This window comes from Coffea arabica, chromosome 10e (assembly GCF_036785885.1).
Source record: "Coffea arabica cultivar ET-39 chromosome 10e, Coffea Arabica ET-39 HiFi, whole genome shotgun sequence".
Classification (NCBI taxonomy): Eukaryota; Viridiplantae; Streptophyta; class Magnoliopsida; order Gentianales; family Rubiaceae; genus Coffea; species Coffea arabica.
In genome coordinates this window covers 48,793,818-48,816,610 of record NC_092328.1, presented here as the reverse complement: position 1 = coordinate 48,816,610, position 22,793 = coordinate 48,793,818, and the positions used below count along the sequence as shown (strand labels likewise).

The 22,793-nt window shown below is 37.3% G+C and overlaps 4 protein-coding genes across 7 annotated transcripts; 2 read left to right on the top strand and 2 right to left on the bottom strand.

Annotated features, from left to right (window-relative positions):
- Positions 1-206: 206 nt before the first annotated feature.
- LOC113714516 (uncharacterized) lies at positions 207-3,884 on the bottom strand. Its single transcript, XM_072067570.1, has 2 exons — positions 3,273-3,884; positions 207-834 (listed from the first exon to the last, which is right to left on the bottom strand). Exons 1-2 carry the CDS (start codon positions 3,641-3,643, stop codon positions 630-632), a joined length of 576 nt encoding a protein of 191 aa, XP_071923671.1. The 5' UTR covers positions 3,644-3,884; the 3' UTR covers positions 207-629.
- A 2,492-nt stretch (positions 3,885-6,376) lies between these two features.
- LOC113712979 (uncharacterized protein ycf45) lies at positions 6,377-14,624 on the bottom strand. 4 transcript variants are annotated; one of them, XM_027236666.2, is made up of 9 exons: positions 14,255-14,623; positions 13,774-13,836; positions 13,347-13,424; positions 11,955-12,175; positions 10,045-10,117; positions 9,634-9,918; positions 8,407-8,550; positions 7,322-7,368; positions 6,377-6,729 (listed from the first exon to the last, which is right to left on the bottom strand). In XM_027236666.2, the coding sequence occupies exons 1-9, from the start codon at positions 14,588-14,590 to the stop codon at positions 6,705-6,707; spliced, it is 1,272 nt and encodes a 423-aa protein (XP_027092467.1). In that variant the 5' UTR covers positions 14,591-14,623; the 3' UTR covers positions 6,377-6,704. The 4 variants fall into 4 exon arrangements, with proteins under 4 accessions (XP_027092467.1, XP_027092466.1, XP_027092468.1 ...); XM_027236665.2 differs by having other exon boundaries at positions 7,322-7,372; positions 14,255-14,620; XM_027236667.2 differs by lacking the exon at positions 8,407-8,550 and having other exon boundaries at positions 7,322-7,372.
- A 510-nt stretch (positions 14,625-15,134) lies between these two features.
- Positions 15,135-19,226, top strand: LOC140014948 (uncharacterized). Its single transcript, XM_072066659.1, has 3 exons — positions 15,135-15,441; positions 15,564-15,705; positions 18,751-19,226. Exons 1-3 carry the CDS (start codon positions 15,246-15,248, stop codon positions 18,845-18,847), a joined length of 435 nt encoding a protein of 144 aa, XP_071922760.1. The 5' UTR covers positions 15,135-15,245; the 3' UTR covers positions 18,848-19,226.
- A 626-nt stretch (positions 19,227-19,852) lies between these two features.
- Positions 19,853-22,176, top strand: LOC113712883 (chlorophyll a-b binding protein CP26, chloroplastic). The gene is made up of 6 exons (XM_027236494.2): positions 19,853-20,634; positions 20,841-20,925; positions 21,056-21,106; positions 21,289-21,409; positions 21,532-21,666; positions 21,788-22,176. Exons 1-6 carry the CDS (start codon positions 20,418-20,420, stop codon positions 22,046-22,048), a joined length of 870 nt encoding a protein of 289 aa, XP_027092295.1. The 5' UTR covers positions 19,853-20,417; the 3' UTR covers positions 22,049-22,176.
- The last annotated feature ends 617 nt before the right edge of the window (positions 22,177-22,793 follow it).

The following is a 22,793-nucleotide window of genomic DNA, read 5'->3' as shown; positions in this document are numbered from 1 at the left end:
TCTTTTGAACTAGCATGCATTTCTGGCTTTCGAAATTTGTCAGATTATGTTTGCTGTCAGTGTAATGTGGTCTTCTCCTTGTGGTCTTTTCCTCGCATTTAATATACCTTCCCACCATCTCTAGAAGTTTTTCTCGCATTTAAGGGTTAGTAAAAATTTGCCAAAAAGCTTTGGGCTTTGGTCAAGAGAGAGTAACTCATCTATGATGCACAGTAAGTAGAATCTATCCTCAATTTGGAAGTCCAGGTACAAGTCCTCAGTTCGGACAGTATTCTAACATTCTCAAGGCATCATATCGGTAACTATAAAAATTCTAGATATCTTCTTTTATCCGCAGTCTGCCTTCCTTGATACAAAACCAGCGTCCAAACACTACATTCGACAAACTAGTTACACGGTATCCAGTTGCAATTTTTGCACTACATTCAACAAACTAGTTACACGGTATCCAGTTGCAATTTTTGCTTTTCTGGGATTAGAGATTTCATGTAATTTCAACATTTTAGTAGCATCACAACTGCAGAAGCATGCTTGACTACGTAGACAAGTAATAATCACTGTTGAATATCCATTTTGCTAGTAATCATAGGCTGGTAAAACTTGCAGAGCCTTATGCATCGAGACTGCAGTTAATCGAAGCTGTAATGCTTGTCCACAGCCTCTGAGACATCCCAAGTGCAGCTCATACCCTTTGGGAATTCAACCAAGTCACCAGCACCAATTTCCACAACTTCCTCAGATCCGTCAGGATAGACTTTAACCTTTCCCTTCAGTAGGTAGCACGTTTCCTTGGATGAGTATGTCCATGGGAATTTGCTAGGAGGACACCCCCACCTACAGAACAATAGAGCTATTAACAAGGTAGACCATTGTGTCTGTAGCCATATTGTACACAGGAAACATGTGCTATTGCTCAACAAGCAAAAGCAAAAAGACTAAGATAAATGGTTGAATTGAAATTCAAAATCACTTGGTTTCATGAATACTTGGAGACTAAAAATTTTTGCGTGGCTACAAAAGAAGCAAGACTTCCCACCTAAGAAAACATATCAGTACCACAAATGTTATTGCAACTTAATTTAGCTTATTCTTAATCTTGATAATTCAGTTATATGGATGGAACAGCACAAGGATGCTAAGAAAAGAAACAGTGGGAGTGAATTGGCGGGTGTGTATTGCACAATTTCAACTTAATTCATACAACGTATCACCCACTCTGAAACTATGAATCAGAACTTATCAGGAACATACCATTCTCTTATTCAAGCACACAGCCCCTTGTTACATTGTAAAAACTGAAGAATCAAGAGCATGTATCATCGAAGAGAGTGGGATATGGGATATGGTCATCATGGTAGGAAAGTAGCTCTAAGAGTTTGTCTGTTCTATATATATATATATATATATATTTTACAGTTACAGGTATTTAGTTAATTGAGCTATTCCACGGGAAATTCTCAGCAATTATATGTATTGACTCATAGGGTTAGGATTAAGTAATCAGTTATTGGTCATGGATTTCGAAGGTCATGCATTAATAAAGCCAAAGAGGGAGCTCTTGAATGAAAATCCTACCGCCTGTCTTAAGTGAACAGGCCTCTCTCTTCCCTCCCTAGTGGGGAAATCTTTTCTATATTGATCAGGCAAGGCTCGGACATTGGTGATCAACGGTAAGTGCTACAGGGAGGAAAGAATGGCAAAAGAAAGGATTATTATTGGATGTAGTTCCATCAATCTCACTGAACTATTCGTCCCTTATTCAACTCTTTACTAGAAAACTCAGCCTTTTTCTTCCGAACTATTAGGGCCGATTGATTTCGAACAAGCAGAAGTGGGGTGTCGACCAAAATAGTTCAGTGAGACCGATTGAACCAAGCAGAACTATTAGGATTAGGCACAGTTAATTAAAGCTGAACCAAGGAAAATTTCAAACAACTGCCAAGAACAGGTATTCAAAATTTCCTGGACTCAAGAGAACAGTATATGCAAACATGGTTTACACAATAAAGCCTATATGGGTTAAAATTCCTTTTTCTCTTTTCTTTATTTCCCTTTCAAATGAAGTATCACCTGAATGAGGTTTCAGTAAAGCACAACAAATGTAGTTACATTTTCCTTAAATGATGAAATGCACCCAATCACATTCAATCCGCTGTAATTTGCATTCAACAATTAGCGTTGTAGTCATTCATCTTCAAAGTATGGCAAAAGTCTACAAATTATATAGCTCAACTTCAAGCCATCACCCATACCAGGTGTCCTACTCCCATAGTGCCATAAGGGAACTCAATGAGAAGTTTCGTGCACTTGATAATTAATAGTTCCAAGGTGTTTCCTGATAGACCTACGCTCCCTCGTTGCTTTGTGAGCCCAGAAGTAAAAAAACCAAACCTTGGGCAATCTTTAATACTCGCTTTGCTCAGTAAATCCCGCCCTACTAATAAAGAGTCCCTCCCAACACTGTTAAGTACAGAAAAAACAAAGGAGAGAAGGGACATGTGATGACTATAGTTCCCTGCAAACAGTCATGGCAGATAGAAAAAGCGTCAGGAAATTTAAAGGGAGACTGAATACGGTAATATTGTTCTTCAGAAAAACAAGGGTGTCAATCCCAACTCTTAAAGGATTTCATAGTGAAAATATAAAGAAACAAAAGCTACGTTCTCGTTGGGTTAACAAAAACACCGGAGAGAAACGCGTAAAATATGACCCATAGAAGTTTAATGAAGCTCATACTAGAAAATTGTGTAACAATGCTGAGAAAATTGGAAAATGCGACAAGTGAGTTTCACTCAAGAAAAGGAAAATTCAAGGAAAAATGGAATCCTGGCAGAAGAAGAGTAATCAAATCTTTAAAAGAAAAAAAAAAGGCATAAACATGGTTTATAAATCCTTCCCTCTCCTCTCATACCGAGCCAGAAGCTGGCAAGGGAAAGGCAGAGAAATTCCCAAATATTAGTAACTAGTGAGTAATAGTCAGAAAGCTGATATAGTAATTCATTTCATGTTGAAATAAAAAGGCCGAGAATTGCTTAAGAATACTACAGTAGTAATGACGAGCGATAACGAGAAGATCTGAAAATTTGTCCATGTCGTCATTTTATACACGAAAGCCAGACGAGACGGAAGACCATTCAATTATTGAAATTAAAACAAACAAAGGGATTCATTTCCCGCTAAGAGAAGGTGGGGGAAGAAAAATTAAAAATTACTAGGGAGTAGTAAAGACTCCAAAAAAGGGGATGCGTATATGGTAAGTGGGGTACGCTTACTTGGGCCAAGTTCTGACGCCGAGGTCAGAGAGCCTAGATTCAGGAGGGTTTTTAATGATCTTGATTCCGGATTTCTCGATGACGCTGGTTGCCATTGGGATTGGGGTCTCTGCTTCAGCTCTCCTCCGGTTAGCGTAGCACCTCTTTCTGCCCCTCGACGAAGACGACGAGAGCTTCGTTGCAGGATAAGTACTAGCAGTACTAGTACTACTGGCGGCGGTGCTGCAGCAGCGATAATTATTGTGACGGTTTACATTTTTTACATTTATAGGATCAACGGGGGCTACTCTTACTACCATTCCAGACATCCCATACGTTATGCTACTTGCACCGGTAGCTGCAATGTTTGTACTCAACCATGCCGATGCCATTCCTAATTGCAATTTGCAATTCAATCCCGTCTATCTTTGTCCCCCAGTAAGTACTAATAATAACCACTATATACAATACTCCAAGACTCCAATTATCTAACTACGATTTCCGCTCTGATCCGTCAACTTTTCTCTCTCTACGTCTGCCAATCTCTGGACCGTTTGCTCTCATCCGCTCACTTCTTATCTTGTAGTCTGGGCCAACAATTCCCGGCTGCCATGAGCCAAGACCTACCTCTTTAGCAATGTTTTGAAACTCAGGATGTTAATTGAACCGGCGAGATGTTCGGATCGAGATTCAACCAGTCGGATCGATTCAATAAATTTTTTTAAAAATAATTTATATAAATATATGTACAAAGTAAGACATGCAATGAACTAATTTAAAACTTTATATGATAAAAATTTTAATATTTTTAAAGAACTTGGATTTTCACAAATAAAAATTTTAAATTATAAGTTGTAACAAAAAATAAATTTCATCTTAGTCTTAATTGTATCTACCAAAAAATAATTTAAATCCAATCCAAAAATACCACAATATTCTAAAATTATACAAAATTCACGTCCATAGGAATTAGATATTGTGAGTTTAAATTTTTGATTCATGTTTTTGGGATTTAGATATTGCAATTTTTTTTTTAAAAAAAGAAGTTTGGAATTTGGAGAAAATCAGGAAAATAGAAAACAGAGATGCAAACTTGATAAAAGACAAAAAATGAGAAGAAAGTGAGTGGATGTGGCATTTAATAATTAGTCTTTAGGGTTAAGGAAAACTTAATCTTTTTTTTAATACATTTTTTCAATTTAATATACAAAAACAAAAAAACCGCCGATTCAACGATTCAATCCGGTTCTTACCGATTTTTAACTCCAGTCAACTTCAAGGTATGAACCGAACCAAAGTTATGACCAGTTCGGGGTCCGATCAATTGAACCGCTGATCCAGATTTGACATACCAATCAATCAATCTCTTCTTATCAGTTCATCGAATTTGGTTCGCGAATTATCAAACCGAGTATGACTAATATTTTTTGTTCGGCAAAATTTTTAACTTGGCTCAAAACTTAGCTTGATTAACATTGGAACTTTGTATGTAAAATATTCAAATTATTAGAGTTCGATTTGATAAACATTGGAACTTTGCAACTAAAATATTCAAGCTATTAGAGTTTGACTTGATAAAAATATTTTCAAACTCAACTTGGTATATAAACAAATCAAACTTGAACACAATTTCAAATACGATAAAATGATCAAACAAACTTGATACTAAGATATTTAATTCTGCTTATGGTGTAATAGTATAATTGAAATCAATGGATATTTTTGTTAAATGCAATTTTTTCCTCTATTCAAACATTTCGGAATCCACATTTTGCTAAAATTTAGGAGTGGAAATCATTCTCTCTATTTAGGAGTGACTTCTCATGAAAGCTGTAATAACAAAGCAGAGGCCAGTGGGTATGGGTTAGTTTAATACTACTTAGCTTTTAGGAAGTAAATCACGGATCAAGATTTGCGTGTTGCATCATTAATTGCATGTTAATTGTTTAGGTGAATAATTAAAGAAATACTTCCTATGAGAACCGAGGCAGTGACGTGCAAGTTTATATGAATTTTTTTTATAGTAGTTTGTTTCTTTAAGTTTTTATTTCGTCCCCTTAATCTGGCATTTTTTGCTCCTGTAGAATTGAACCTGTGCGGTGGGTCAAAAAGTTGCCAAAAATTGGAGGTCTTGGACCATGACTTGCTTTCACGAGTGACATGAGATCAACATTCTAATTACGAGGAAGGTAAATTTTATTTTATTTTTTTGGCAAAAAGCGAGGAAAATTTTGTGCAATTTTCTTATTTTGATACTAATAAGCTATGAAAATAACAAGTGCATTATAGCTAAAAATTCATAGCTAATTCATAGTTTTTTGTCTTGAATTCATAGTTTCATATACACTAAATTCATTACAGTGCCTATCATTATCCTTTTTTTTTTTTTCCAACAAACGCCTTTCATTATCCACTCATACACTTTACATTCATTATTCGCATTACACTCAGAAATTGGTGTTAGCAAAAAATTTTCTCATTTTTTTTGTCTGGTCAAAAGGTAAATTTTTTAAAGTCAAATTTATGTCCTGTTTGGATTGCAATTTTCTAAAATTGTTGTACTATAACAATTTGATATATATGAAATAAAAAAATAATTAAAAAATATATTCATGAAAAGTGTAAAAATTTTGGTGAAAAATGACCTTCTAAACAAGGCCTTAGTGTTTAGTTCGCCAAAGCGCATTGGAAAGTGGAGATCGTTTACGCTTGCAATGTTTCATATCCCACGGAGTGCTGCTTAAAGCGTGGATCGACATTTGCCAGATTTATTTGTAGAAGGCTAGGGTATCAATTGGAAACCCTTGTCTATTCTACCTAAGTCTAAATAACAATGGAGACGAGGTATTAGATCTACTGAGGAAATGAATAGGGCAGGCATTCTTAGCTAAGGCAATCTTTGTCAGTAAGTTTTTTTTTATTTCAAAACATTTATATGAACAGGAACTTCCTCACTGTCAAATGTAATACCAATGCCACGTGGGGGTGGAGAAGTATTTTGTGGGGGAGGGACCTGCTTGAGCTGTAGTCCTCAAGTGGAGGGTGGTTACTGGTAGCGAAGAATTGGAATCCTGCCCCTTAGAAATTAGAACCCCCTAAGAGGTGGCCCTCTTTTAATCACCATCTCGATATGAAAGTTACTGATCTCATTGAATTTTCTAGGATCTCTGGTAAGATCTCATGCAATGGATTTGAAAGATGAAAGTCGGAGTTGGTTAGAGATCCCAAGTCACCCAATAAGCTTCTTGACGGGATTCTAGGATCATTAAAAATCTGACCACCTACTTTATGCAAAGCTTTACAAGATCAATCTTCCTTCATATGCAACAAAAAACCAGTAAAAGCCTCCATTCGTCAAGAACTCTGTGCAAGCTGCTGACAGGATCAAACTGATATTAGCAGTTCCCAAAGTGACAATTCAGGCTTCCATCTTCCATCTTTCAATCATGATTTTCATGTCTTTATCTCTTTTCCTAATCTGTAAAAGCAATGCATGTTAAATAGAATAGAGCCGTTCTGTACATTATACATTTCTAAAGGTAAAATATGGTTTAACCGTGTTTTAGGAGTTCTGCCAGGAATTTGTGTTTTTCCATTTTGCAGAATCATTCGAGTTCTCATCATTTCTAGTTAAGCATGTTGAAGCTATTACCACAATTTGAGTTAACTTCTTAATCCCGTCATAGTTTTAGAAAGTTGGAACTTTTCCACTTCATCCGGACCTTCCTTTAACAACTAAATCGACCATCAATCAAGGATGCAAGATACTTCACCAAATATCTATAATGTGTATGGGGTAGAAACCTATTAAAGAACCTGGCTACTTTCACATTTTAGAGGAGTTTAAAAGCACATGTTGACCATATCCTAATCAGCAATGAGAAAGAACTCTTGCCAAGAGATATTAGGTTTTCAAATATACATCCATAGTTTTTTCTTCACTCAATTAATTGCTATATTTACAGCCTTTATTCTGTACCATATATATGCCCATGTTACAGCAGATTTAACTACCCTTTTAAAGTATAACCCAGAAATATCATGGAACACGGATAAAATACATTGCTTACCTCAACGAACGATTTCCTCCCACGAAGCAAAGCATCCACACTCCTTCCTGTCTAAATAATGAAATTGGAAAAAGAAAAAATTATTCCACCTAAAATATCTTGCAAAGACAAAAACAAAGTGATAAAGTTGTTTCAATCTAGACAAGAATCCTCTAGGTTTGACATTTGAAGACATCCACCATAACCATAGTACTGTTGGACCTCCAGCTTGATCTTAAATAACTTAACTGCACTGCTGGACTACAGGCAGTCAAATCTTAGATGATCAGGCACCTATCCTCTAATTCATCGCATACACGGCCAAACAAGAAGCCAACAATAACTAAATTGGGGTCTAAGTAAATGTTATAGAGCAAACCCAGCTGGTTATTTTGTTCAATGTATGGAAGATAAGAAGTTTTAATAGAGATCATGAAAGAAACAGAAACAGCAAAATTTTACGATAACACAAACTCAGTGCACAAGAATCCTATTTCCCACAATATATGAAGGACTAGATTTATCCGTACCAGAGAAAAAGATTACTTGCATGTATTGAACCAATGGCCGCCTTACAAACAATGCCACCACAAAAAAAAAAAAGAGAGAAGAATACTAAGACCTCCTTCCACACAATGCAGAGCAAAATTACATAGCACCAGAGGTTGCACAAGTGAACATTGAAAATAGAAAAAAAGAATATTTAAGTAACAAAAACACCTTGAATTTGTGCAAAATTCAAGGGAAGGCCGCTAATTTTGTTAGTGTCATTATAAACTTCATAGCTCTGTCTTTAGTAGGCATTCCCTAGGTGGACTTTCCAATTAAAGACCATACTATAAAGCATTCCACCATGAAGGATACAATTGCATGAGAAATAAACTAGACTTTTCTTGTCACTAACAATCCTAAAGCACAGATGCAAACAACCCTTTGCCATACCCCACCAAAGAAATAGGAGAGAAAAATATAGGTCAAAGAAATAGGCGAGAAAAATATAGTAAGAAAAAAATAACGAAAATAAAATTTATCAACATGGAAGACACAAGGTGTGAAATAGATCTTAATTCAGGATTTCAATGATTACTGAAAAATAAACAACTAACCCGATGTATGGCCCAATAGTCCCGCTCCCTAACCTCAACCAAAAAAGGAAATGTGGGAGAAGCCACTCTCTCAAAGATGATTTTTTTGCTATTTCTTACTCGGGCTTCTTGATCACCTAATGTTACGCTTTTCACTCCACCAATCTGAATATTCAACATTGAAAAAATCAAGATTGTGTCAAATCATTTCATTAAAAATATAAAAGAAATTATGCATGCCAATTCTGCATGACACCTAAGGATTCTGCATGCAACTTTCGCATAGCTCCTAAGGATTCTCTATAGTCTTAAGATATTCAAACCAAAGAACTTGAAATGCTTGAGCAATATGAAACTGAACTAGCGTGACAGCCACTATTGTATGTCTGTGGAACATTGTCCTCGAGATCATGCGTTATTCATCTTCTAATATGCAAATGAAAGATTTGAGGCTGATGTTGGATAGAGAAATTTTATCAACGTCAATCACTTGTTTTCATAAGATTTCGGATTACCCCTCCCCATAAAACTATACTGAATATGCTTACATCTGCACTTCTAGGTTAACATCCTATATAAGAGTACAGCAGCAAATAAGCCTAATAGCTCTATGCCTGGTTCTTGTTTTTATGACTACCTTTATAAAATCCTGTGACTATTAGTGAAAAAACAAATTTGATTATATAGTTTTGGATACTGTTTTGAAAAATGCTGAAAAAACAAGCACCAGACTCCTAAGTAAACTGAAGATGCTTTCACTTCCTCTTTAAAGGATTCAAATAACAGCATCTACTTTAAATAAATGAGGACATGGAATGAGTTCCCACAAACAACACACTAATTGCTGTACCTCTCTCCCTTCTCCTCAGCCTTCCAACATGCTTTCTACTCCCCCTCATCCTTCTCGCAATCATACCAGCAACTTACCCACAAAACATTACAATTATCCATGTACTAAATATCAAAAAACTATGAATGTTTAAATTAATCAAAACAAGACCACAGCAATTTGTGAGTTATCAAACAAGTGAGTTTTTTATGGCCCCCAGACATTCTTGACAAATTCAGCTTCGCATGATCACTTTGTATGGCAATCAATTTAGTGGAGATAACAATGACAACTAAGGATCAGGATAATTGAAGATCTCTACAAGTTGGGAAGATGCTATTGATATTGCAATATGATAAGAACAAAGGATCAAACAGATTACTTTCATATTAAGAATTTCCAGAAGGATCTAAACAAACCAGGTCCACTAGGATAGGATTCTTGACAATGTTCTCCAGCCCCTCACCATGAGCAGTGCCTACAAGCATAACTCCTCTCTCTGCAATAGTTCGACAAGCATTAACTTCAGATTCTGTGCCAATCTCATCAATTATAATCACCTCAGGCATGTGATTCTCCACTGCTTCAATCATAACTAAGTGCTGCATAGATGGCTCAGGAACCTGCAATCTTCTTGCACTTCCTATTGCAGGGTGTGGAACATCCCCATCACCTCCGATTTCATTGCTGGTGTCAACAACCACCTATTCCATTTAGGGATCTTGGTTGATCAGTTTCTTAAGTAGAGAAGAAAATATATACAAAGCTGTGATAGTGTTGGAAGTGGACTGACAAGTGATGTAATACAGAAATACTTAAACATAACAAACCACTCTCTTTTGAAGATCATGCGACAGGACGCGAGATAACTCCCGCATTACTGTAGTTTTGCCTACGCCAGGTCTGTTAAACACAAGACATTCATATCAATAAAGCATGTGAGCTACAAGAACTACAAGAAAGTAAATCAAACTTAGCAAAGCAAATAACATAATACAACTTCTGAGCAGAAATTGGAAGCAATTGAGGGTCAGATCATATGAATGGAGCAGTGTGGTTGTTTTAAGGCATTGGCGTCTCAGGATCCATACTTGTTTGGGAACAATTACATAAATGTGCTATATTTCCACTCCATCATAGTAAAGATATCAATGTAGTCTAAATCCAGAATGGTATATGTGCTCAGAAATGAAGACTAGCTAACCACAAGCTATATGATTCTAATCCAAGCACTGCACATAATAGTGCACACAGTTTGCACAGTATCACAGGTGACATGGATTAACTTTTTCTTTGATTTGATACCGGAAATACATTGGGTGTGTTAGGATTGCCAATTTTTTAAAGAAAAATTGTTACATTTTCCGTGAACACATTTTTCATTCATCTTTTTACCTCATATATATCAAATTGCTACAGTAATTTTTCTACAAAAAATTCAGAAAAATGCAATCCAAACGAGGCCATTACTTCTCAGTCTGGTCTATTTACCACCCAAATCAACCCAGAATAAACTGAAGAAAGTTAAAATGCAAGCTTTGCACCTTATGTGTTCACGTATCCTTGTTCTGATAAGTAACTTTCATCAATACGATTGGACTGGCATACAGTAAGTATATACCTCATCTAAATCATCCTATGAAATCCACAATAACTAGATACAAGAAGAGCAGTATAGTAAAAAAAGGTGGAAAATGAAGTTGCAGTTATAAATCTACAAATGGACTCATTTTTGCTCCTTTATCTTACATTACAAGCAATCTCAGAGGCCATCTAAATGCATAAAATGAAGAATCTTTATGATCAGGTTTTTCTCCAAGTTGGAGGGGATAAGACAATAGCCAGGCCACATGGAAGAATGCCAAAGAGGATTGAAGGCATGAACAAAGTAAATATCATGAATAAGCTACGAAGGCATGGTTCCTGATAATTGGACTGATTTCCAAAGGAAATATTTGACACAAGCTTTGTAATCAAGAAAAAGAACTGAATCAATTCAAAAGAACACAACATTAATCAACCTACTGAAGGTTGAATTGAGATGTCATGTAAGTTTTATTGTGTCAATTAATCAGTCTGTAGAACTGCAATTTGATTTAGCAAATATTAGACGTGCGCATGTAAAGTTATTCACTGCAGATTTTTCTAGTGACATTAAGCCTTATAAATTTTCTTCATGGATAACTTAGCGCTTGGTCTTCTCTTTTCAGACACCAGAGAGAGCCCACGTGCTTTAAACGAATATTATTGCCTAAAGATGATACTCCCTTCATCCCATTGAAAGTGTCATACTTTCCATTTTGGGATGTCCCAAAATGTTTGTCATGTTGAGAAAGTCAAAGCACTTTTTAATCTCTCCTTCCAATATAGTCCGTCCCTTTAATCATATGCATGTTACCATTCAAATTCAAATTTTGAATTTGTGGGGGTAAGATTGGAAAGAGAAGTACAAACATCACAATCAAACCACTATTCTTAAAAGGTTGTATTCCCAAAACATGACAAAATAATTGGGAGTAGTTATTTTCATATTCTTTTTAAGTCCAGTCAGTATTTGTACCTCTCTCTTGCAATTTTATAATAGGTAGATGGGGGTTGCATGTGAATACGATAATGCTATAGCTGAGTTTCATGGAATGCTAGGTAAAGAGAAATTAGAATGAGCAATATTTGTTTGTGCAATGCCTATTAAGGTCTAAGAAGAACTACATCTGTATAGGAGATTAGTTTGCTAACTGACCTTCCAACAAACAAGATGCTCTCACTGAAGTCAAGCAAATCCCTAACCATGCTAACATGCCCCTGGATTGCCCTTCCAACTCTGCATGTCAAACCAATAACTTGACCTTTCCTGCTCCTAATTGCAGATATGCGGTGCAAGGTACCCACAATGCCAGCTCTATTATCATCTCCAAATTGCCCAATTGCATTTTGAGCATACTCTAGCTCTTCTATTGTCACCTGGTTAATCAAATGGCTTAAAATATATAGGGTAAAGTGCACCATGGCCTATTAATCTATTTTAAATTCTCATCTAGATCATTAAACCTTTTTTCGTGTCAATTGGCCCACTAAACTACTCAAACTGTGAAATTAACCCATTATGCTAGTTCTTCTGTTAACTCAGATGGCATAATGCTAACATGAAAGGCAAATGCCTTTGGCAAGGACAAAAGCGATATCTTGTCTAAAATTCATCTTCCCTAATCGACTAATCCTTCTTCTCATCAGATTAGCTTGACTAATTTCAGTTTAACATCATCTATGAGAATTCCGTTAGCCTTCTTGTGTACACATTCTTTCATTCTTTGAACTTTCGACAAAGCTTTCCCATTTGTCAAGAACTATGTTGCAGAATCGTCCATCTTTTCGAGCATGGCAAACCCTGCAATTAGCCCTTTCTAGTTCAATTCATCATTCTTCTTTATCCTCATCCTCATGACCCTTTGGAACGAGATGATGTCATCTTTCTTGACTTCTATATTATTATCTTATTATCTGAAGACTGTTTTGCTGCACTACCTTTGGTTCCTAGCGCTATGGGTTCATCATGGGTTGCTCTAATTGATGAGTGTTGAGCAGTGGCTCTGTGGGGAGTTGGGGTCCTCGGTGGCTGTGGTGGTTGACAATCGGGTCGTCTATAAGTTGTTTCTTGAACCTCTCTTCCTAATCTGATGACAAAAAGATTTTAATCGATAGAAGATATATCTTAATGAACTAGGGAAGGTAGGTTGAGGCAAACTGCTGTTTTAGTCCCCACTGAAAGCATCTGTCTCACAGGTGTTCTGTCTAAGTTAACTGAAAAAACTAACGGAATGGGCTGATTGCATCAGTTTGAATAGTTTAGCATGTCAATTGACACACTAACAAGTGCAATGACCGAGCTGAGAACTTGAAATAGTTTGATGGGTTACCATACACTTTACCCAGATATATAATCAGAATAATTGAATTAGACTACCGTCTAGACAGTTCATTATATTAAGTACTACCTTTCCAGATGCTCAATATGAAGTCAAATTTGTATTATCGTACCATAAACCAAGAAACCAGTAGGATATTGCAAGAGGCATGCAGATAATTCAGCAGAATTCAATAAACCAAGGAAGAATCCTATAATCTAGCGATTCACCTCAGTGTCCCTTAAAACCTGCCTCCCAAAATCACCAGCATAGCATGCTTGTGGCAACTTTCCCAGGTCCAAGATCACCTATTGGTAGAATGAAACCAGAAAGTTTAGTTGTGGGACATCATCTATAGCTAGTTATCTGAAAGCTAAGAAAATTAAGCCAGTTAGTTTTGTGTCGTCGAGATGATGCTGCCCTTGTAAGTTTGCCGCCAATGATAAACTTTGGGGTTGGAAAAGAATACTTTCCACCTCGAAAGATGGCAATTCTCAAAGAAACGACCAGAAAACATCAAACGGGCCATTATTCGAAGAGAACAAAAGATGAAATAAATAAATCTGACTTTATCACTTTGCAGAATGGCATGTGCCATTTCAAGCAAGAGGGTGGACTTCTCGTTTAGAAAATACTGGATGGAAAACATCAACGGACCTCTAAGAGCTGAGATTGCTTGGAGTCATGCATAAGGATATTACGCAAATCGCAAGGAAGAATCTGCACCCAAAAAGAAAAGGCAGAAGTCATCTCAAGAATCCATTTGCAGAAAAGAAACTACTATGTCATCACTTGGTATCAACTTTTCACCACATGGCAGAAAGGGAGACCAAGTGCAATTAGCAAAGAGACTTGATTTAAGAAAAAGAAATAAAAAAAAAAACAGTCAGGATCTTTATTTGTTTTTGGTGAGAAATGTTGTAGCAAAGTCGTCGAATAGTACTTAAGAAAAAAGGACATGTCAGCATCGCAGTGTGTAAGGGAGGAGAAAAAGATCCAACAATCAGTATCAGTTGTACAACTGAGGAAGATGCTAAGATTCAAGGATGAAATAAAAGTATAATAGAGAGAGTGATAAAATAAATGAAGGGGGGGGGGGGGGGGGTTGGTTTTGAGGGGTGCAGGGGAGAAGAGAAACCTGAAACAGAGCGTGGATGTCATCGTCGTCGTCATCCCGAACAAGAACCTGGTTGAGATTCGTGGAGGCAGATGATGTAAAGGTGAAAGGCTGATATAGATGATGGTGTTGGAGTAGGGTGGTCAGGCGAGGGAAATTATTTGTAGGACTGGTATAGTGCTTTTTACCAGTAGGAGTACCCGCCGCATAACCGCCGTTGAGGAGCTTGAGTTGGAGGGGTGCAAGTGGAAGTGCGTGGGTGGTCGGATGATTCTTGTTTTTTAAGGAAGAAGCAGCTCCGACTCCAACTCCCATTCCCATTATTTCCATTTCCCTTCCCTCCGTTGTTGCCACCATTGGCTGCTATGCAGCCAGCTTCTGTAACCTCACACTGCAGCTAAGTAGTGCTTCGGTGGGATTGCCAACTACACTCCCCCGCCAAAGCCCACTCCCCCCGCCCCAACCCAGTCCTTAACGCTGAAAACCGGCCCAAATTAAAAACAAAATCCATTGATAACTGCTGTCGAAAATCTGCATTTGCCGTCTCTTTTTTTTTTTTTTTGGGAATAATTTGGCCTCCACACGGATAGATTAGAGCAGCTCCAAAGAGATGGACAAATTTGAAAATGAGTAGTTTAAATTGAGTTTTAGGCACAAATAAATTTCAAATAAGTAACAAAATTTGTTAGGATTTTACGTGTTGTTGCTTAAATTCTATTTTATTTTTTTATTTTTGTTGTTTTAATACGTTGCCTTGGGTTACGCGGATCTGAATCCGTCCAATGTGGTACTACAGCCCAGTCCAGTCCAATGTGGTACTACAGCCCAGTCCAGTCCTCAAGATGTACCCAACGTTAAGTTAAAGAGTAGGGTGGCCTGCGGATCGGATCCAACAATTTTCCCCACCATATCGGGATAAGTATACGCAGAGTCGTCGGACAGTCCAGCAGCGGTAGTTCTAGTGTGTGTGGACGTATGTATACATTGGGGAGTGCGGCAGAGTTGTAGAGAGATGAGCACCGGAGCATATGGTTTCGGGTACGGTGGGAGCGGCGGCAGAGGCAGCGGCAGAGATGATGATGAAGAAGAAGAGAAGGGCATATTGTGGAAGCTGCCAGAGGTGAAGTCAAAGCAGTTGGGTAAGATTGGCCCTGCTTTTGGTGTTGGATTTGGCTGTGGTGTCGGTTTAGCCATCGGCATCATTGGAGGTAGTATTGCCGACTCAATCGCTTGCTTCCTCTTTTTTATTCGTTTGTTCTGTATGCATTTCTGCTTTTGCTTTGCTTTTACTTCTCTATGCTTTCTCTTCTTTCTCCTGAATAAACTGTAGGTATGGGTGTCGGTCCTGGAATTCCTGGATTACAGCTGGGTTTGGGAGCCGGAGCAGGCTGCGGACTTGGCCTGGGATTTGGGTACGGAGTTGGAAGGGGTATTGCTTTTGATTACAACCGCCGATACTCCAACGTCGCCAGGTATGTATCCTTAATTTTAGCTTCGACTCTTTGTGGCGTTATCGGCATACTGCTGATCCTTGTCCCCCAAAATCATTTCATCCGCTTTTTCTTCTATTTCTCCCCAAAAACCCAAACTAAACTAGTTTTCATTTGACACGATTGTAACATGATGCAATTCATTCAATCCTTGGGGAGGAAAACAAACGGATTCTAGATTTTCGTAATTTATGAGCATGAAGACGCTGCTCCAGGGTCAACAAGTCTTTTCTTGTCTGCCTAGTGTAGCTTATATGCGAGGCTTACATTATTGGATGCTTCCTGTTTGTCAATTCTCTCAGCTTATCAATAGTTCCAGCCCTCTTTTATGATTCGTATCTACTGATTCTGCACGGAAAAATGTTTATCACGGCTTTCCAATTGATCCTTACTGGAGAATAGATGTGTATGTTATGTCTATGTCTGTCCATATAAACACATCCAGCTTGGGCTGGTTTATAATAATGTTTCTGGCCAGCAGAAACTCATTTATGCCCATAGACTTTTTTTCTTTTTTTTTTGGGTGGTACGGATATTTACCCATTTTTTGTTCATTTGAACTAATATGATTTGTATGCTAAACCACTCAAAAATTTCAGTTCATTTTTAATCTGCAGTACTTTAGTTGTGTCAAAGGATTTGTTTATCACAGTTTCTAGTTTTGTTGCACTATTAGTGAGTCTGCAAGGCCATAAACTGCAAAGCCATTTTTTTGTTGGTTTGAACAAATATGATTTGTAGGCTAAACCACCAAACCACTCAAAAATTTCAGTTCATTTTTAATCTGCATGGTACTTTAGTTGTGTCAAAGGATTTGTTTATTGCAGTTTCTAGTTTTGTTGCACTATTAACGAGTCTGCAAGGCCACAAACTGTTTGTCTGATGCGACTCCTTTTCCTTTCACCATACTTTGGTAGTGACTACATCCATTGAGGTTTGGACTGGAGTTAATGGAATTTTAGGCTGCTGAGTTAAGAGTATGCATACTGGTCTGGTTTTGGTATGTGTTAAGGTGATCATTAATGAGTTGTTGAGTAGTGCTCTGGTATTCCTTTAAGCTGTATTCCATATTTAGCACAATCCTTGTTTTTTTTTATTCCCCCACTATTATGCAGTGTGTCATTATGCAATATTCTTGCAATAAATGGCGATCACGGAAATCGTTTTTAAGACATCATGATTTGAAGACACGGTTTAGGTGTCTGTTCTGCTATAAGAAGATCTTCACATGTCTGGATTGCTTGTGGTTTGTGGTTCAAGATGAGTTACAATTGAGAGAATGCAATTGAAGGAACCTATTGCACCGTTCAATTCACTTGTTTTGACATATATTGGGACTGTATTTCTTTCAGTATCAAGGTTCCATATTCCATTTTCACCAATCCTTAATGGTTAGTCTTGTAAAGTCGGGAAGATATGAGTTCGACAGTAATCAGGTGAAATTATAGTCTTGCTTTGGGAAATCTCTGGAATAATCTTTTTCTTCCTGATAAGCTAAGAATCTATATGTTCTCCTCTTGTTCATGCTAGTTGTTCAGGTGCCTGAGCTCTAAAGTTTTTATAGAACAAATCGATCTTGTAACTCTTTCTTGTCAACTCCATAAGCCCAATTCATTTATTCAATCACTGCTTATTATGATGAAAATCGTGTTTTGTGGTTGATTGCATGTATTGGTCTTCATTGAATGTTCCAAGCACAAGCAGTCTTAATGGAAGTTCATATACATGTTGCTGGTCCCATTTATTTGAAGTTCCTTAGTGTCCCAACCATAGTTATTAAACCTGGCCTGGCAGTTGAACCGTTCAGCATGGTGAATTGGCCGTAACTAGGCCGGGCCGGGTTCAGTCTGACCAGTTAAGAAGTGACCTGGTCAAACTCGTTTGACCCGCTGGTTCAATCACGAACCTGGCTGGGTTTTGGGTGACATGGTGGGTCATTGGTTTTGGGCCCAAATTTATGATTTTGCCAAGGTTTGAACCTTGTCCTCAACCTAAATGTGAAGAGACTTTACCACTAGGTTAAACTTTCACTTGTTGATCAAATGTCCCTTAACTATATTTGTTTTTTTTTTATTATACAATTTATCCCCTCAACTTTCAAGCTAGAAATGTTATCAATATGTAACAATAGTTGTGTATTTAAGAATTGTTTCATTAGGCGAAAACAGATTTTACAAAGAATTAATGCTGCTACTTGTTTTGTTGCTAAATCAAATAGTTTTGTTTTATTTTTTTACTACATGACCTATATATCTAAAGTATGCAAAATGCAATTGAGTCTTCTATTAATATTTATTTGTTCAAAATAAATCTTTCTAAATAAAATATTGATATATAAAAGCACTTTATTTATAGATTTTACATTTGCTAAGATAATTAATATATTATTCGTGTTTATGAAATATTATTTTGTGGCCCACTGGTTCAACCACCTACCCACAAGTTGAACCAGTGACTCATCCACCCGGTCCTTTCCCCGGGTTCCTTGCCAGGCCGGGTTCAATGACTGGTCTCAAATCTCTTGATTTGTGACCAATTGATCGAAGAGTTTGACCTACATAATCAGAGTTGGAGCTTTCTCTTGTTTGACGTAGCTTTTGAACTACCAAATAGCAATGTGGGTACTGGAAATCTGTCTGGAAATTGGAATGAACTTTGCAAATCCCAAAACTTTAACTGGAGAAAAATGATTATAAAAAGCAGTTTGACTTTTCTTTCAAAAACAATATCCTTAAGCTTTCGGGTTTTCTTTTAAAAGTAAAAGAAAAACCAAGGGAAAAGGTGAAAGTGGATGGTACCCCATAATTGATATTTGTGAAGTCAAATAGTATGTTCCAAGGATTAATCTTTTATAAATGTCAGTGTAAGGTTATTTTTACACTAGCAGGTTTAGACGAATGCCATACAATCTTTATTCAAATTTGAAATTTGAGTTTTTGTGTGAATGAAATTTTGATGCTCAGAAAGTTATAAAACTGCAGCTGATTACCTTGAAATAAGTTCTTATCTATGGCCTCTTGATGTCAGGGATGAAATTGGTGCTCTGATCAATGAGCTTGTAATAAACACCAAAAAGCTAGTCAAAGCTACTTCCACAGAGGTGGATAAATGGAGACGACAATAAGTTTGCACAAACTCGCTGCTCTTGGTTCTTGGTTTTAGACTTTGCTCTTTTGTGAATGATCTGAACGTGTGGAGGAGATTGGGTTGTAAATCATTTGCTGGTAGCATGTGAAACTCAAAAATGGAAGAATAGGTATACAAGGGAATAGGTTGCAAAAAGAGTCTCTATACAGTCTTTGACCTCAACAATTATGCTGAAAGCCTCATAGTGCAATAAAGAAAGCCTCAAGTGAGAGATTGGGAGCAACCTTTCTATGTTAATATAATAATTGTAGTGATTATTATTATATTGAAGTAGCTTTCTTGTAAATATTGAATCAGTAGCTTGACATGCTACTGCAATGTCCTAGTGAGACTTGAATTGAGATTCTTTCTTTCAAGGGTTCTGCAGGTTCAGTTTTTCCTTCTGTGTTTCTGCTTTGAATATGGTATGGTTGTTACAACAGAAAATGTAGTTAGTGTGTGTGTGTGTGTGTTTTTTTTTTTTTTTTGTTGGTTACGATAACATTTTTATAACCTATACAGATCCGATTAAATCAAATGGGTGTTTTGACACCTCATTTGAAGTGGAGTTTGAACCCTTGATCTATAGTCAAAGAGGCCTTAATTCCTTTTTGGTTGCCACTGAACTAAAACTCAGTTGTTCCTGGTGCTTCAGTTTACCCAGAGTAGATCTTAGCAAATAATACTCTAACAAGCCCATGCGATTGCTAAGTTTTAGTGCTGCGAAGAAAATTTTGAGAAATATAGGCGCTGGAGTGCACTCTAGCTCTGGCGGACAAATTGGAAATTGAATTCTGGAAAGTAACGAGAAGCAACACCATTTTCTGATGATTAAGTGGTAGAGTTTGACTGTAACCGGACTAAACAAACACCTAGTAGCATCACAACCATTGTAATTTTAAAAGTTACAATACATATATAAAACTCTATACATTGTAATTATTATGAAAATTACAAGACAATCTATGAATTTTTTTAGTCGTTGTTCACTTGGGATTTAAAAGATTCGTAATTTTCACTTAATAAATAAGGATAATGAGATAGAATCACGATTTGGCTTGTAACTTTAAAAATTTTAGATTAACGATAGTTACTGTGTTTGCAACATTTTTATCAACCTTCTTTTTTGGTCCAATCTATGCAAAGGTAACTCTTCAACAGCAGAATGGAATGGAGAGAGCCAATTAAAACAGAAACTAGTATTGGAAAAGAAAAGGAAAAGGAGTGAAATAAAATAAAATGAAGGGATGGTAATTGGATAACGGACGTTATCCAAGGTAAGGCATCCTCAATGCGGTTGAGCATGACTGCTCCACATCAGCAGCATGATCAGCCACGTGGCCAAGTTCAGCCTATCCAAATGTTGTATCAGATTGCAGCATCTTTCCCTTCTCACGCAGACCAATCAGAGATCACAAGCAACGGCAATCCCAGTTGGCAAGCCCACATCCACCAGAATAAGCTTTTAGTTGGGAGTATCCGTGCATCAACTTCTCCCTCCCATAGTCCCCATTTCTCGTCATCATATCAGTATCTGGACGGGGTATCAAATCTCAGGGCACGGTCAAATGGCTTCTCTTGCAGCCTCCACTGCTGCTGCCTCTCTGGGCGTCTCTGAAATGCTCGGAAACCCTCTGAACTTCACCAGCTCTTCAAGGTGCGCTCCTTCTCCTTCTAACACCGCCAGTTTCAAGACTGTTGCCCTTTTCTCGAAGAAGAAAGCTGCTGCAAAGCCCAAGCCTGCGGCCGACTCTTCATTGGACGACGAGCTCGCCAAGTGGTATGGTGAGTTGTCAAATTCACTTTATTAGTTCCCTCCTTCAGTTAGTTGGTTATATTCACTGATCTGATCATAAATCATGGAAATTGGAATCCATAACTCGCTAGCAACTAGTAATTTGCACCATCAAAGTGTCAATCTTTTGCTTGTAAATACTAATGCACGCACGGTTGCCTGAATTAACACTTCCTTTGATGCTCAAATATTTCAGGACCTGACAGAAGAATTTTCCTGCCCGAGGGGCTCTTAGACAGATCAGAAATCCCCGAGTACTTGACAGGAGAAGTTCCTGGAGAGTGAGTTGTTTTTTGCGTATGCTGCCTCGCATTTTACTAACCCTGAATCTGTGTCTATACATGTCCCCTTTTCTGAGAATTTGCAACGGCAGTCACGGTTCTGACAATATCTGATTTGGTCAATATGCAGTTACGGATATGATCCTTTTGGCCTCAGCAAGAAGCCAGAAAACTTTGCCAAGTAAGTAAAGTAACCCTCGATAGCACTCTCAAGTATGTGCTTGCACTCGTACGCACATCCATCACTTTGGAATTTCCTTTTTGCGGGTGTACATGTTGACTCAGGAGGATACCATATTGTCAAACTACTACTTTAACGAACACTATTCATTCGGGGGCCATTTTGGGATTCTTGTAATGCAGATATCAAGCATATGAGCTTATTCACGGCCGCTGGGCCATGCTTGGTGCTGCTGGCTTTGTTATCCCTGAAGCCTTAAACAAATTTGGGGCCAATTGCGGCCCTGAAGCTGTTTGGTTCAAGGTACGCAAGTAGTAGTAGTTACTTCATTTCCTTGCTGCAAGCCTTCCAGATCGTATGACAGCATTGCACCTCGTTTTATCTTTTTCCTTATCGCGTTAATAGTTAACACGCAACTTGTGCAGACTGGGGCTCTACTCCTCGACGGCAACACATTGAATTACTTTGGAAAGAACATTCCCATTAATCTTGCATTTGCTGTCATTTTTGAGGTTGTTCTTGTCGGTGGTGCTGAGTACTACAGAATAACCAATGCACTGGTATGCTCGCTGAGTTTGATAACGCTCAGATTTTGAGTTGTTAATACTACAACTGTTTCTTATCCATACACCATCACTATGAGAACTTGGAGATTGACTTGTGCGAGTGTGTTACATACAGGATCTAGAGGACAAGCTTCACCCAGGGGGTCCTTTCGATCCATTGGGACTTGCCAAGGACCCTGACCAGTTTGCCCTCCTAAAGGTGAAAGAGATCAAGAACGGTAGACTGGCCATGTTTGCAATGCTTGGTTTCTTCATCCAAGCTTATGTCACTGGACAGGGTCCCGTTGAAAACCTTGCAGCTCATTTAAGCGATCCCTTCGGTAATAATTTGCTCACTGTCATAGCCGGAACTGCTGAAAGAGCTCCGACCCTGTAATTCCTTCTTTTGATTTGTCGTTCTAATCGTCCGCGAACAGAAAATCTATGAAATGTACAATTTGATGGGACATTACAAGGCAGTCAGCCATTTTCGAACCCTGTAATTGGAAACCATTTTTCAGTTTATACGGCGTGCAATCCTTGCTCCTTGGTCTACGACAATGCTTATGGGATGCTTACCTTAAAATGCTCTCTGGCTAAAAACGATCAGTTTTTTCTGTAATACCAAACAGTTTCTTGTTTATTGTGTATTTTACAGTTATAAAAAACTCTAAAGATGGAAGATCATGATAATTAAACTAAGCTATTGGTATAATATTGACTAAGAAACCTATAATAAGCAAAAACAAACAAATTTTTATCAATTTCAATAGTTGTAAACTTTTTTTGTTATATTTTTTTAATTATTGATAATTTTTTTGGAGTTTTATTAATTGATATGACATTATATAATGAATTTAATAAGTAATATAACCTTTTGTTTTCTCATTAACTGTTTATAACCTTTTGTCTTCTTATTAATCATGATTTTCTTCTAAACCAATATATATATATATATATAATATAGTTAAGTTTAATTATCATGCATAACAATATAATAATTGGAGATAATTTTAACACATAAAATAATGAATTGGAGATGAGGGAAATGATTGGTGAATATTAGTTATAAATGGACAGTTTTTAATATTAAATACCAAAATTTTTTAGATGTAATTCATTATAACTTTTCATTTTTCTTA